General features: G+C 41.0%; 1 protein-coding gene across 3 annotated transcripts in view; it reads left to right on the top strand.

Moving 5' to 3' along the window:
* The window catches only part of ccser1 (coiled-coil serine-rich protein 1), a 397,790-nt gene that overhangs the window by 265,572 nt on the left and 119,109 nt on the right, over nt 1-13,109 (top strand). The window contains exon 11 of one of the 3 annotated variants that reach the window (XM_061929003.2): nt 2,651-2,699. The exons of the other annotated variants lie outside the window; for them this stretch is intronic. Coding sequence (XP_061784987.1) covers nt 2,651-2,699 — 49 coding nt within the window. The remainder of the gene's footprint in view (nt 1-2,650; nt 2,700-13,109) is intronic. 3 annotated transcript variants of the gene reach the window in all.

The following is a 13,109-nucleotide window of genomic DNA, read 5'->3' as shown; positions in this document are numbered from 1 at the left end:
GCAGATTTGATCAGAGGGTTCACACACACTTTTGACCTTAATTCTCTGTTTTTGCAAATACATCAATCAATCAATCATCAATCAAAGTTTATTGATGTAGCCCTTAATCACAAGTGTCTCAAAGGGCTGCACAAGCCACGACGACATCCTCGGCTAAGATCCCACATCAGGGCAAGAAAAAACTCAACCCAATGGGATACAAACGGCCAGAACATTAAGGCAAGACTTAAGACTAACCTGTAGAAGAGAAGAAATGGAGATCCATCTTAGTCATAAGTACAAATCCCGTTTCCATGTGAGTTGGGAAATTTTGTTGGATGTAAATATAAACGGAATACAATGATTTGCAAATCATTTTCAACCCATATTCAGTTGAATATGCTACAAAGACAACATATTTGATGTTCAAACTGATACACTTTTTTTTTTTGCAAATAATCATTAACTTTAGAATTTGATGCCAGCAACACGTGACAAAGAAGTTGGGAAAGGTGGCAATAAATACTGATAAAGTTGAGGAATGCTCATCAAACACTTATTTGGAACATCCCACAGGTGAACAGGCAAATTGGGAACAGGTGGGTGCCATGATTGGGTATAAAAGTAGATTCCATGAAATGCTCAGTCATTCACAAACAAGAATGGGGCGAGGGTCACCACTTTGTCAACAAATTCGTGAGCAAATTGTTGAGCAGTTTAAGAAAAACCTTTCTCAACCAGCTATTGCAAGGAATTTAGGGATTTCACCATCTACGGTCCGTAATATCATCAAAGGGTTCAGAGAATCTGGAGAAATCACTGCACGTAAGCAGCTAAGCCCGTGACCTTCAATCCCTCAGGCTGTACTGCATCAACAAGCGACATCAGTGTGTAAAGGATATCACCACATGGGCTCAGGAACACTTCAGAAACCCACTGTCAGTAACTACAGTTGGTCGCTACATCTGTAAGTGCAAGTTAAAACGCTCCTATGCAAGGCGAAAACCGTTTATCAACAACACCCAGAAACGCCGTCGGCTTCGCTGGGCCTGAGCTCATCTAAGATGGACTGATACAAAGTGGAAAAGTGTTCTGTGGTCTGACGAGTCCACATTTCAAATTGTTTTTGGAAACTGTGGACGTTGTGTCCTCCGGACCAAAGAGGAAAAGAACCATCCGGATTGTTATAGGCGCAAAGTTGAAAAGACAGCATCTGTGATGGTATGGGGGTGTATTAGTGCCCAAGACATGGGTAACTTACACATCTGTGAAGGCGCCATTAATGCTGAAAGGTACATACAGGTTTTGGAGCAACATATGTTGCCATCCAAGCAACCTTACCATGGACGCCCCTGCTTATTTCAGCAAGACAATGCCAAGCCACGTGTTACATCAACGTGGCTTCATAGTAAAAGAGTGCGGGTACTAGACTGGCCTGCCTGTAGTCCACACCTGTCTCCCACTGAAAATGTGTGGCGCATTATGAAGCCTAAAATACCACAACGGAGACCCCCGGACTGTTGAACAACTTAAGCTGTACATCAAGCAAGAATGGGAAAGAATTCCACCTGAGAAGCTTAAAAAATGTGTCTCCTCAGTTCCCAAACGTTTACTGAGTGTCTTAAAAGGAAAGGCCATGTAACACAGTGGTGAACATGCCCTTTCCCAACTACTTTGGCACGTGTTGCAGCCATGAAATTCAAAGTTAATTATTATTTGCAAAAAGTTTATGAGTTTGAACATCAAATATCTTGTCTTTGTAGTGCATTCAATTGAATATGGGTTGAAAAGGATTTGCAAATCATTGTATTCCCTTTATATTTACATCTAACACAATTTCCCAACTCATATAGAAACGGGGTTTGTAGGTATTTGTATTGGGAATGGTAATACCTTATCTGGATTATGGTATGTCGGCAGGCTAGAGATGAAAAACACATGGCTAGAAATGCTAAAAATAAAGGATGATTGCTCTCATTTTGTCTTATTTGGGGACGGTGTCATTCACTTAGCCCTCAGTCTTCTCTTATAATAGGGAAACCTTCGATGTTCTTCATTGTTGTTGTTAGTGTTGCGACGGACAATACATGTGACATGGTTTACCCCAGTTTCTCCTGACTACTGCTTGTTTGAAATGGAAAAACCGACTGCCACAGCTCTGCGGAAACTGTACCATTATAGTATGGCTTCTATGGTATCATCGGAAGGATGCTAAGGCTTTGTCAGAAACAGAAAAAAACAGGAGGAAATGTATTTTATTTTTCCTCCAACTGTGTGGAGAACGATTACCACCAGCAGCATCCTTAAATCTTGCACTTGTGTGGGTGTCCCACACTAGCAGAATTTATTCTCTTTGAACAAGTGGTCAGTTTTTAAGAGCCGAGCCACCACAAGATTTAACAGCTTTGACTGCGGCGCGTCGGTGGCTGTTTATTTGTACTGTTGGAAAAGACACATTTGTGGCTCATGTAATGAGGTAAAGACGTTCATCAGTCTTCCACTGATGAATGCACACTCGAGGTTATTTTGTCGTGCTCGTGTAACACTGTATTCTTTAGTTGTCTGATCCAACAACGATCCTTCTTTGTCTCTGTGCTCACCCCACCTCCAATCCCTGCCCCTCTCTCTATTTTTACATTGCTTTTTGTGTCAACATGTCTTTTGTTTCTAGGGCATCAAGGCGCACGGGAGCGCCACTTTATCCTCAAGGAGACAACTGAGTGAGTGTCTCGATTCTGATATCACCCGATTGGACGTAGTCTGTATTGTAGTGGCTCACCCTTTTTGTACTATACTAGCATGGGGGGTCTTTGTACTGGGGCTTGCTTAATAAACAGTATGATCCAATGCTGACCTGCACTTGTGTTATTCCACGAATGTGCATTCAGTATTTTATCATTGTCCTACAGGACAAATCCCTAATCATCAGCTTTTTTCAATACAATATTATTAAATAGATTTCTGAAGTATGGCACATAAGAAACAAACATAACAGTACTTTATAGTTCTTCTTCTAAGCAAGTCCTGGTGTGGAGACCCTTTAAGTGAGGAATGCTGCCGTCACTGCCTTGTCTTGCTGTGTAGAAGGGAATGCTGCCCATTGTACCCACAGTACCTCAACCCTGTGAGACGGTGACCCCGTACCTTGTCAAAGATTGTGTCCCTTCTGGTTTAGAGCCTTGATGCAGTAACCCTTTTCTTGGTCTGGAACAAGTATTTATCATTCAAGCAACAAGTCATTCATTTGGTATAAGTCAGCGGTTTTGACAAAAATCTACAATGAACATGGAAAAGTGAGCTTCTTTAGAGAAATGGGCATTCGAGTGCATGACAAGGCTATTGCAGCCAATCCCAAAACCCACCTGAATATACATTTAGGAAATATGCAGTAACACTGCATTCAGTAATATCATGATGGCTCATTGCTGATGAATGGTCTATTTTCGATCTTTTTCATATATTGGGCATACCAGATTATAGGGCGCGTTAAAGGATTCATATTATTTATTTATTTTTCTAAATGGAAAACACTTCCTTGTGGTCTACATAACATGTAATGGTGGTTATTTGGTCAAAATGTTGCATAGGTTATGTTTTATAGATCATCTTCAAGCCAGTCGCTTCCGGATGCGCCGTTTTGTGGGTGCCCTTATTTACGTGGCTCACCTTCGGCAGCGTCTTTTCCCCGTCATATTTTGTTGTAGCGGTGTAGCGTGCAAGGACGGGAGTGGAAGAAGTGTCAAAAGATGGAGCTAATTGTTTTAATGACATTCAGACTTTACATACCGTATTTTTCGGAGTATAAGTCGCACCGGCCGAAAATGCATAATAAAGAAGGAAAAAAACATATATAAGCCGCACTGGAGTATAAGTCGCATTTTTTGGGCAAATGTATTTGATAAAACCCAACACCCAGAATAGACATTTGAAAGGCAATTTAAAATAAATAAAGAATAGTGAACAACAGGTTGAATAAGTGTACGTTATATGAGGCATAAATAACCAACTGAGAACGTGCCTGGTATGTTAACGTAACATATTATGGTAAGAGTCATTCAAATAACTATAACATATAGAACATGCTATACGTTTACCAAACAATCTGTCACTCCTAATCGCTAAATCCCATGAAATCTTATACGTCTAGTCTCTTACGTGAATGAGATAAATAATATTATTTGATATTTTACGGTAATGTGTTAATAATTTCACACATAAGTCGCTTCTGAGTATAAGTCGCACCCCCGGCCAAACTATGAAAAAAATTGCGACTTATAGTCCGAAAAGTACGGTAAATCACTTTTTTTTTTCTTCCAAATTCCATTGTATGTTATAGTCTTCTGACACCACCAGATGGCAGTATAAGTGTCCACATAAGGGCCATAAGACCCCAATTCAGTAGTGTACACAATTTTGGAAATAAAAGCTAAAAGGTGCTGTCCACGCATGTGGCCAACGAAGCCTTTAGAGCTAATGACAGAGCTTTGCATCAGTTGATATTCTAGTTTCAAGCATGTTTTACTCAATATAGGTCATAAAATCTCAGCAACAAGCTGTAATATCTTACTGAGATCATTTAGGACCAAAACCCTTAAAACAAGTAAAACACTCTAAAATAAAATCTGCTTAGTGATAAGAATTATCTTATCAGACAGAAAATAAGGAAATATCACCCTTATTTGAGATTTTTAATCTTACTTAGATTTCAGTTTTTGCAGTATGGGTAGTTTTTGGTGTACACGCAGGGGGTTCTTCCATTTAGTAGGGTAAATGGGAAAGTCCCTGGAAAAGTTCCGGCGGTGGACTTCATTGAGATTTGAGTACCCATTCAAGTTTTTTGTTAAAGGTTTCAAAGTGGAGCATAGAAAGTGTTTATAGTTTTGTGGAGGGCCTATAAACACGTTAAATGTATATAATATTCATAAACTGCAAAAAGTCAGTGTTCAAAAACAAGAAACTAAAATACAAAAATTAGGGGTATTTTATTTGAACTAAGCAAAATTATCTGTCAATAGAACAAGAAAATGCGGCTTGTCAAGACTTTCCAAAACAAGTAAAATTAGCTAACCTCAATGAACCCAAAAATACCTTAAAATAAGTATATTGTCACTAATAACAACTGTACGTATTTTCTATTGTTTCATTGAAAATAAAACAGCAAAGTCCATTTGGCTGTCATCTGTTTTAATATGAGACACAATTGTGTCAAAGTCATGATTTTTTATTTCATGCTTGAAATAAGAAATTATTACTTTAAAAAAAGTAGTTTTATACTTGTGAGTGTTGATGACACAGCTTTGCAACAGTTGATATTCTAGTTTCAAGCATGTTTTACTCAATATAGGTCATAAAATCTCGGCAACAAGCTGTAATATCTTACTGAGATCATTTAGGACCAAAACCCTTAAAACAAGTAAAAGACTCTAACATAAAATCTGCTTAGTGAGAAGAATTATCTTATCAGACAGAAAATAAGCAAATATCACCCTTATTTGAGATATTTAAAGGCCTACTGAAATGCGATTTTCTTATTCAAACGGGGATAGCAGGTCCATTCTATGTGTCATACTTGATAATTTCGCGATATTGCCATATTTTTGCTGAAAGGATTTAGTAGAGAACATCGAGGATAAAGTTCGCAACTTTTGGTCGCTGATAAAAAAGCCTTGCCTGTACCGGAAGTAGCTGACGATATGCACGTGACGTCACAGGTTGTGGAGCTCCTCACATCTGCACATTGTTTACAATCATGGCCACCAGCAGCGAGAGCGATTCGGACCGAGAAAGCGACGATTTCCCCATTAATTTGAGCGAGGATGAAAGATTTGTGGATGAGGAAAGTGAGAGTGAAGGACTAAAGGGCAGTGGGAGCGATTCAGATAGGGAAGATGCTGTGAGAGGCGGGTGGGACCTGATATTCAGCTGGGAATGACTAAAACAGTAAATAAACACAAGACATATATATACTCTATTAGCCACAACACAACCAGGCTTATATTTAATATGCCACAAATTAATCCCGCATAACAAACACCTCCCCCATCCCGTCCATACAACCCGCCATTACAACTCAAACACCTGCACAACACACTCAATCCCACAGCCCAAAGTACCGTTCACCTCCCCAAAGTTCATACAGCACATATATTTCCCCAATGTCCCCAAAGTTACGTACGTGACATGCACATAGCGGCACGCACGTACGGGCAAGCGATCAAATGTTTGGAAGCCGCAGCTGCATGCGTACTCACGGTACCGCGTCTGCGTATCCAACTCAAAGTCCTCCTGGTAAGAGTCTCTGTTGTCCCAGTTCTCCACAGGCCTATGGTAAAGCTTGACTGTCATCTTTCGGGAATGTAAACAATGAAATACCGGCTGTGTTATCCGGCACAACAGTCAGGGGGTGCATTCTACGGCGGGGGTGCGTTATCCGGCACAACACCTGCCGCAATACACCGCTTCCCACCCACAGCTTTCTTCTTTGCTGTCTCCATTGTTCATTGAACAAATTGCAAAAGATTCACCAACATAGATGTCCAGAATACTGTGGAATTTTGCGATGAAAACAGACGACTTACTAGCTGGCCACCATGCTGTCCCAAAATGTCCTCCACAATCCGTGACGTCACGCGCTGACATCATCATACCGAGACGTTTTCAGCAGGATATTTCACGCGTAATTTAAAATTGCACTTTAGTAAGCTAACCCGGCCGTATTGGCGTGTGTTGCAATGTTAAGATTTCATCATTGATATACAAACTATCAGACTGCGTGGTCGGTAGCAGTGGGTTTCAGTAGGCCTTTAATCTTACTTAGATTTCAGTTTTTGCAGTGTATACAGTAAATCATCAAATAAAGTGCCTTTACTTAGCGGATATTCACTTACCACGGAACGTAACCACGTGGTAATCAAGGGGACACAGTAGCTCACATTTGCTTCAAAAAGTCTGCGATAATATGCGGCTGCAAAGTTTGAAGTGTGATGCGGTAAGGGACGATGGCAGGTTTAATATAAGCAAGTTGACAGTTTACAGTAAAGGTATCATGCCTGCAGAAGGGCTATGCGGAGGTGTGGAATCTGAACAAAGTGTACTTCTTCCCCTGCCTACCTACCTATTTGTGCTGTGCTCGGTCAAGTCAAGCATGTGTTCAGAAACAGAGTAGCAACTTGCGAATGCGGTGTTCTCTTCCTGTACATTTGTCAACCTGTGGACTTTACATATAAAGTCTGTGTGACCCGTCAGACTATGTGGAATGACTTCACTCCCCTCCTCACATCCACTACATTTGACCCTCCCCCCCTTTGATTACACTCCCACACACACACGTAAACATTCCCACTCACACTGACACATGCACGGACACCACAAGGTCAGATCAACTCTTAACGATAAAGAACAATCAAGCTGTTTGTGAGTAGCTGATTCTGTGTGTAAATAAACCCATGTAAGCAGACAAGGTGAAAGAGACAATAAGTACAATTAAAGCTGCAAGCAACGATGGACGGGACCGACTTTGACGGCACATAAAATCCAAACCGGAGCAGTAATTAAAACTCTATGGTTAATTTTTAATCAGAAGGGTTCAATCTCTCTCCTGTGCGAGTTTGAAGCCGACACGACAAACGCGCTCAGAGGAGATAATGTTTGAAAAAAGGTGACCGGTTTTTACAAAACCTTTGTTTTGAAGGGGGAATTGCAAACTTCCTGTTGATTTTTGCTGGGGGTTGTCAATTTATGAAATGTAGGTCTAAGTGAGTGTTTCATGTCTCTAAGACATTCCTACTGGAAGTTACAGGCAGTTTTGTCTGAGTTTCCTTCCTAGGAGCAGTTGTGTCTGTGTTTTCTTCCTAGGGGGTGCTGGAGCGCAATTTAGAGTTTTTTTTTTTTTTTTTTTTATTAGATCGCAATTTTTGCCAGTCCTGATGTGTGTGTCCAGTTTGGTGAGTTTTGAAGCATGTTAAGGGGGTCAAATTACAGCTCAAAGAGGCAAAAGTGACTGTTTTTACTAAAATTTTGTTTTGAAGGGGGAATTGCCAACTTCCTGTTGATTTTTGCTGAAGGATGTTGATGTATGAAATCTAGGTCTAAGTCAGACCTACTTAGAGGTTTTAGTTTCATGTCTCTAAGACATTCCTACTGGAAGTTACAGGCAGTTTTGTATGAGTTTCCTTCCTAGGAGCAGTTGTGTCTGTGTTTTCTTCCTAGGGGGTGCTGGAGCGCAATTTAGAGTTTTGGGGTTGTTGTTTTTTTTTATTAGATCGCAATTTTTGCCAGTCCTGATGTGTGTGTCCAGTTTGGTGAGTTTTGAAGCATGTTAAGGGGGTCAAATTACAGCTCAAAGAGGCAAAAGTGACTGTTTTTACTAAAATTTTGTTTTGAAGGGGGAATTGCCAACTTCCTGTTGATCTTTGCTGAAGGATGTCAATGTATGAAATCTAGGTCTAAGTCAGACCTACATAGAGGTTTTAGTTTCATGTCTCTAAGACATTCCTACTGGAAGTTACAGGCAGTTTTGTCTGAGTTTTCTTCCTAGGAGCAGTTGTGTCTGTGTTTTCTTCCTAGGGGGCGCTAGAGCGCAATTTTGAGTTTTGGGGTTGGGTTTTTTATTAAATTGCAATTTTTGCCAGTCCTATTGTGTGTGTCCAGTTTGGTGAGTTTTGAAGCATGTTAAGGGGGTCAAATTACAGCTCAAAGAGGCAAAAGTGACTGTTTTTACTAAAATGTTGTTTTGAAGGGGGAATTGCTAACTTCCTGTTGATTTTTGCTGAAGGATGTCAATGTATGAAATCTAGGTCTAAGTCAGACCTACATAGAGGTTTTAGTTTCATGTCTCTAAGACATTCCTACTGGAAGGTACAGGCAGTTTTGTCTGAGTTTTCTTCCTAGGAGCAGTTGTGTCTGAGTTTTCTTCCTAGGAGCAGTTGTGTCTGTGTTTTCTTCCTAGGGGGCGCTAGAGCGCAATTTTGAGTTTTGGGGTTGGTTTTTTTTATAAAATCGCAATTTTTGCCAGTCCTATTGTGTGTCCCCAGTTTGGTGAGTTTTGAAGCATGTTAAGGGGGTCAAATTACAGCTCAAAGAGGCAAAAGTGACTGTTTTTACTAAAATGTTGTTTTGAAGGGGGAATTGCCAACTTCCTGTTGATTTTTGCTGAAGGATGTCAATGTATGAAATCTAGGTCTAAGTCAGACCTACATAGAGGTTTTAGTTTCATGTCTCTAAGACATTCCTACTGGAAGTTACAGGCAGTTTTGTCTGAGTTTTCTTCCTAGGAGCAGTTGTGTCTGTGTTTTCTTCCTAGGGAGCGCTAGAGCGCAATTTTGAGTTTTGGGGTTGGGTTATTTATTAAATCGCAATTTTTGCCAGTCCTATTGTGTGTGTCCAGTTTGGTGAGTTTTGAAGCATGTTAAGGGGGTCAAATTACAGCTCAAAGAGGCAAAAGTGACTGTTTTACTAAAATTTTGTTTTGAAGGGGGAATTGCCAACTTCCTGTTGATTTTTGCTGAAGGATGTCAATGTATGAAATCTAAGTCTAAGTCAGACCTACATAGAGGTTTTAGTTTCATGTCTCTACAACATTCCTACTGAAAGTTACAGGCACTTTTGTCTGAGTTTTCTTTCTAGGAGCAGTTGTGTCTGTGTTTTCTTCCTAGGGGGCGCTAGAGCGCAATTTTGAGTTTTGGGGTTGGGTTTTTTATAAAATCGCAATTTTTGCCAGTCCTATTGTGTGTCCCCAGTTTGGTGAGTTTTGAAGCATGTTAAGGGGGTCAAATTACAGCTCAAAGAGGCAAAAGTGACTGTTTTTACTAAAATGTTGTTTTGAAGGGGGAATTGCCAACTTCTTGTTGATTTTTGCTGAAGGATGTCAATGTATGAAATCTAGGTCTAAGTCAGACCTACATAGAGGTTTTAGTTTCATGTCTCTAAGACATTCCTACTGGAAGGTACAGGCAGTTTTGTCTGAGTTTTCTTCCTAGGAGCAGTTGTGTCTGAGTTTTCTTCCTAGGAGCAGTTGTGTCTGTGTTTTCTTCCTAGGGGGCGCTAGAGCGCAATTTTGAGTTTTGGGGTTGGGTTTTTTATAAAATCGCAATTTTTGCCAGTCCTATTGTGTGTCCCCAGTTTGGGGAGTTTTGAAGCATGTTAAGGGGGTCAAATTACAGCTCAAAGAGGCAAAAGTGACTGTTTTTACTAAAAATTTGTTTTGAAGGGGGAATTGCCAACTCCCTGTTGATTTTTGCTGAAGGATGTCAATGTATGAAATCTAGGTCTAAATCAGACCTACATAGAGGTTTTAGTTTCATGTCTCTAAGACATTCCTACTGGAAGTTACAGGCAGTTTTGTCTGAGTTTTCTTCCTAGGAGCAGTTGTGTCTGTGTTTTCTTCCTAGGGGGCGCTAGAGCGCAATTTTGAGTTTTGGGGTTGGGTTTTTTATAAAATCGCAATTTTTGCCAGTCCTATTGTGTGTGTGTCCAGTTTGGTGAGTTTTGAAGCATGTTAAGGGGGTCAAATTACAGCTCAAAGAGGCAAAAGTGACTGTTTTTACTAAAATGTTGTTTTGAAGGGGGAATTGCCAACTTCCTGTTGATTTTTGCTGAAGGATGTCAATGTATGAAATCTAGGTCTAAGTCAGACCTACATAGAGGTTTTAGTTTCATGTCTCTACGACATTCATACCGGAAGTTACAAGCAGTTTTTTCTGTTTTTTCCTAGGGGGCGCTAGAGCACACTTTTGAGTTTTGGGGTTTGGTTTTTTGATTAGATGGCAATTTTCACCAGTCCTGATGTGTGTGTCAAATATGGTGAGTTCTGAAGCATGTTAAGGGGGTCAAATTACAGCTCAAAGAGGCGCCGGAATAATAATAATAAAACACACAAAATACAATAGGGTCCTCTGTCCCAAAGGGACATTGCGGTCCCTAATTATAGGGCATTGTTGTTTGCCTAATGTGTACAAGGGCACCTGAGCACTTTCCTACTTGTTTTGAAGTGTGTGTTCGCGTGTGTGTGTGTGTGTGTGTGTGTGTGAGTTATTTTTACTGCAATAGCACCAGGTTTTCAGCAGGAAATCCGACATCATCTTGCTTGCGCTTTTGTGTGTGCGTGTTTGTCAGCGATGCTTCTCGCCGCTCATTAAACTCCTCAAGGACTGAATGATGGTAATGCTGTTGAATTATTAGTTAGTGTTTGAAACCTGGGAACTACAGGGCAAACAACATTAATGAAGCTGTGCCTAGTCTAGTCAACAAGATGAATAGAAACCAAGTGGAAACGACAGATTACACAAAGGCTGCAAAAAGTCAGTGTTCAAAAACAAGGGAAAAAAATACAAAAATTAGGGGTATTTTATTTGGACTAAGCAAAATTATCTGCCAGTAGAACAAGACAATTCGGCTTGTCAAGACTTTCCAAAACAAGTCAAATTAGCTAACCTCAATGAACCCAAAAATACCTTAAAATAAGTATATTCTTACTAATAACAAGTGCACTTTTCTTGGTAGAAAAAGAAAGAGACCTTTTTGCTCAATATGTTGAAAAATATTCTTAAATTAAGTAAATGCTAGTGCCATTATCTTGACATAATGATATGCGCTCTGCATTACATTTCTTGAAACCAGCAAACTTATACTAAAAATTAATGTATTGTTCTTAATAGAAAGGCAACAAGGCAACATCTTGTTACTCTCGGGGTCTCCTAGCCGCTCAGGCAAATCATATGGTCTAAAAATGCATTTTTCCATCGATAACATGACATCATAGTGCCAAGTGCGTGCTCTTTCAGTCAATTAGTGCATATATACAGCCCGGCCCCCGGCCAAAATTTTTTTAATTGTAATTTTAAGGAATTTATCTGAATGTGCATGAACTATTTCTGTTCAAAATTGTTTGAAATGTTAAATGTTTAAATATTAACTGTCAGATTACTGTACTGTGCCAACTGTACTACTATATGAGTACGTATTTTCTATTGTTTCATTGAAAACAAAGTCCATTTGGCCGTCATCTGTTTTAATTATGAGACACAATTGTGTCAAAATCATGATTTTTTTTTTTCCATTCTTGAAATAAGAAATTATTACTTTGAAAAAGTAGTTTTATACTTGTGAGTGTTGATGACACAGCTTTGCAACAGTTGATATTCTAGTTTCAAGCATATTTTACTCAATATAGGTCATCAAATCTCAGCAACAAGCTGTAATATCTTACTGAGATCATTTAGGACCATCCATCCATCCATCCATCCATCCATCCATCCATCCATCTTCTTCCGCTTATCCGAGGTCGGGTCGCGGGGGCAGCAGCCTAAGCAGGGAAGCCCAGACTTCCCTCTCCCCAGCCACTTCGTCCAGCTCTTCCTGTGGGACCCCGAGGCGTTCCCAGGCCAGCCGGGAGACATAGTCTTCCCAACGTGTCCTGGGTCTTCCCCGCGGCCTCCTACCGGTCGGACGTGCCCTAAACACCTCCCTAGGGAGGCGTTCAGGTGGCATCCTGACCAGATGCCCGAACCACCTCATCTGGCTCCTCTCGATATGGAGGAGCAGCGGCTTTACTTTGAGCTCCCCCCGGATGGCAGAGCTTCTCACCCTATCTCTAAGGGAGAGCCCCGCCACCCGGCGGAGGAAACTCATTTCGGCCGCTTGTACCCGTGATCTTGTCCTTTCGGTCATAACCCAAAGCTCATGACCATAGGTGAGGATGGGAACGTAGATCGACCGGTAAATCGAGAGCTTTGCCTTCCGGCTCAGCTCCTTCTTCACCACAACGGATCGATACAGCGTCCGCATTACTGAAGACGCCGCACCGATTCGCCTGTCGATCTCACGATCCACTCTTCCCTCACTCGTGAACAAGACTCCGAGGTACTTGAACTCCTCCACTTGGGGCAGGATCTCCTCCCCAACCCGGAGATGGCACTCCACCCTTTTCCGGGCGAGAACCATGGACTCGACTTGGAGGTGCTGATTTTCATCCCAGTCGCTTCACACTCGACTGCGAACCGATCCAGTGAGAGCTGAAGGTCCTGGCCAGATGAAGCCATCAGGACCACATCATCTGCAAAAAGCAGAGACCTAATCTTGCAGCCACTAAACCAGATCCCCTCAACGCCTTGACTGCGCCTAGAAAACTTAAA

The sequence above is a fragment of the Nerophis lumbriciformis genome, linkage group LG33, assembly GCF_033978685.3.
Source record: "Nerophis lumbriciformis linkage group LG33, RoL_Nlum_v2.1, whole genome shotgun sequence".
NCBI classification, from domain to species: Eukaryota; Metazoa; Chordata; class Actinopteri; order Syngnathiformes; family Syngnathidae; genus Nerophis; species Nerophis lumbriciformis.
The sequence above is the reverse complement of the archived record's forward strand: the minus strand, read 5'-3'. Positions and strand labels throughout refer to the sequence as shown.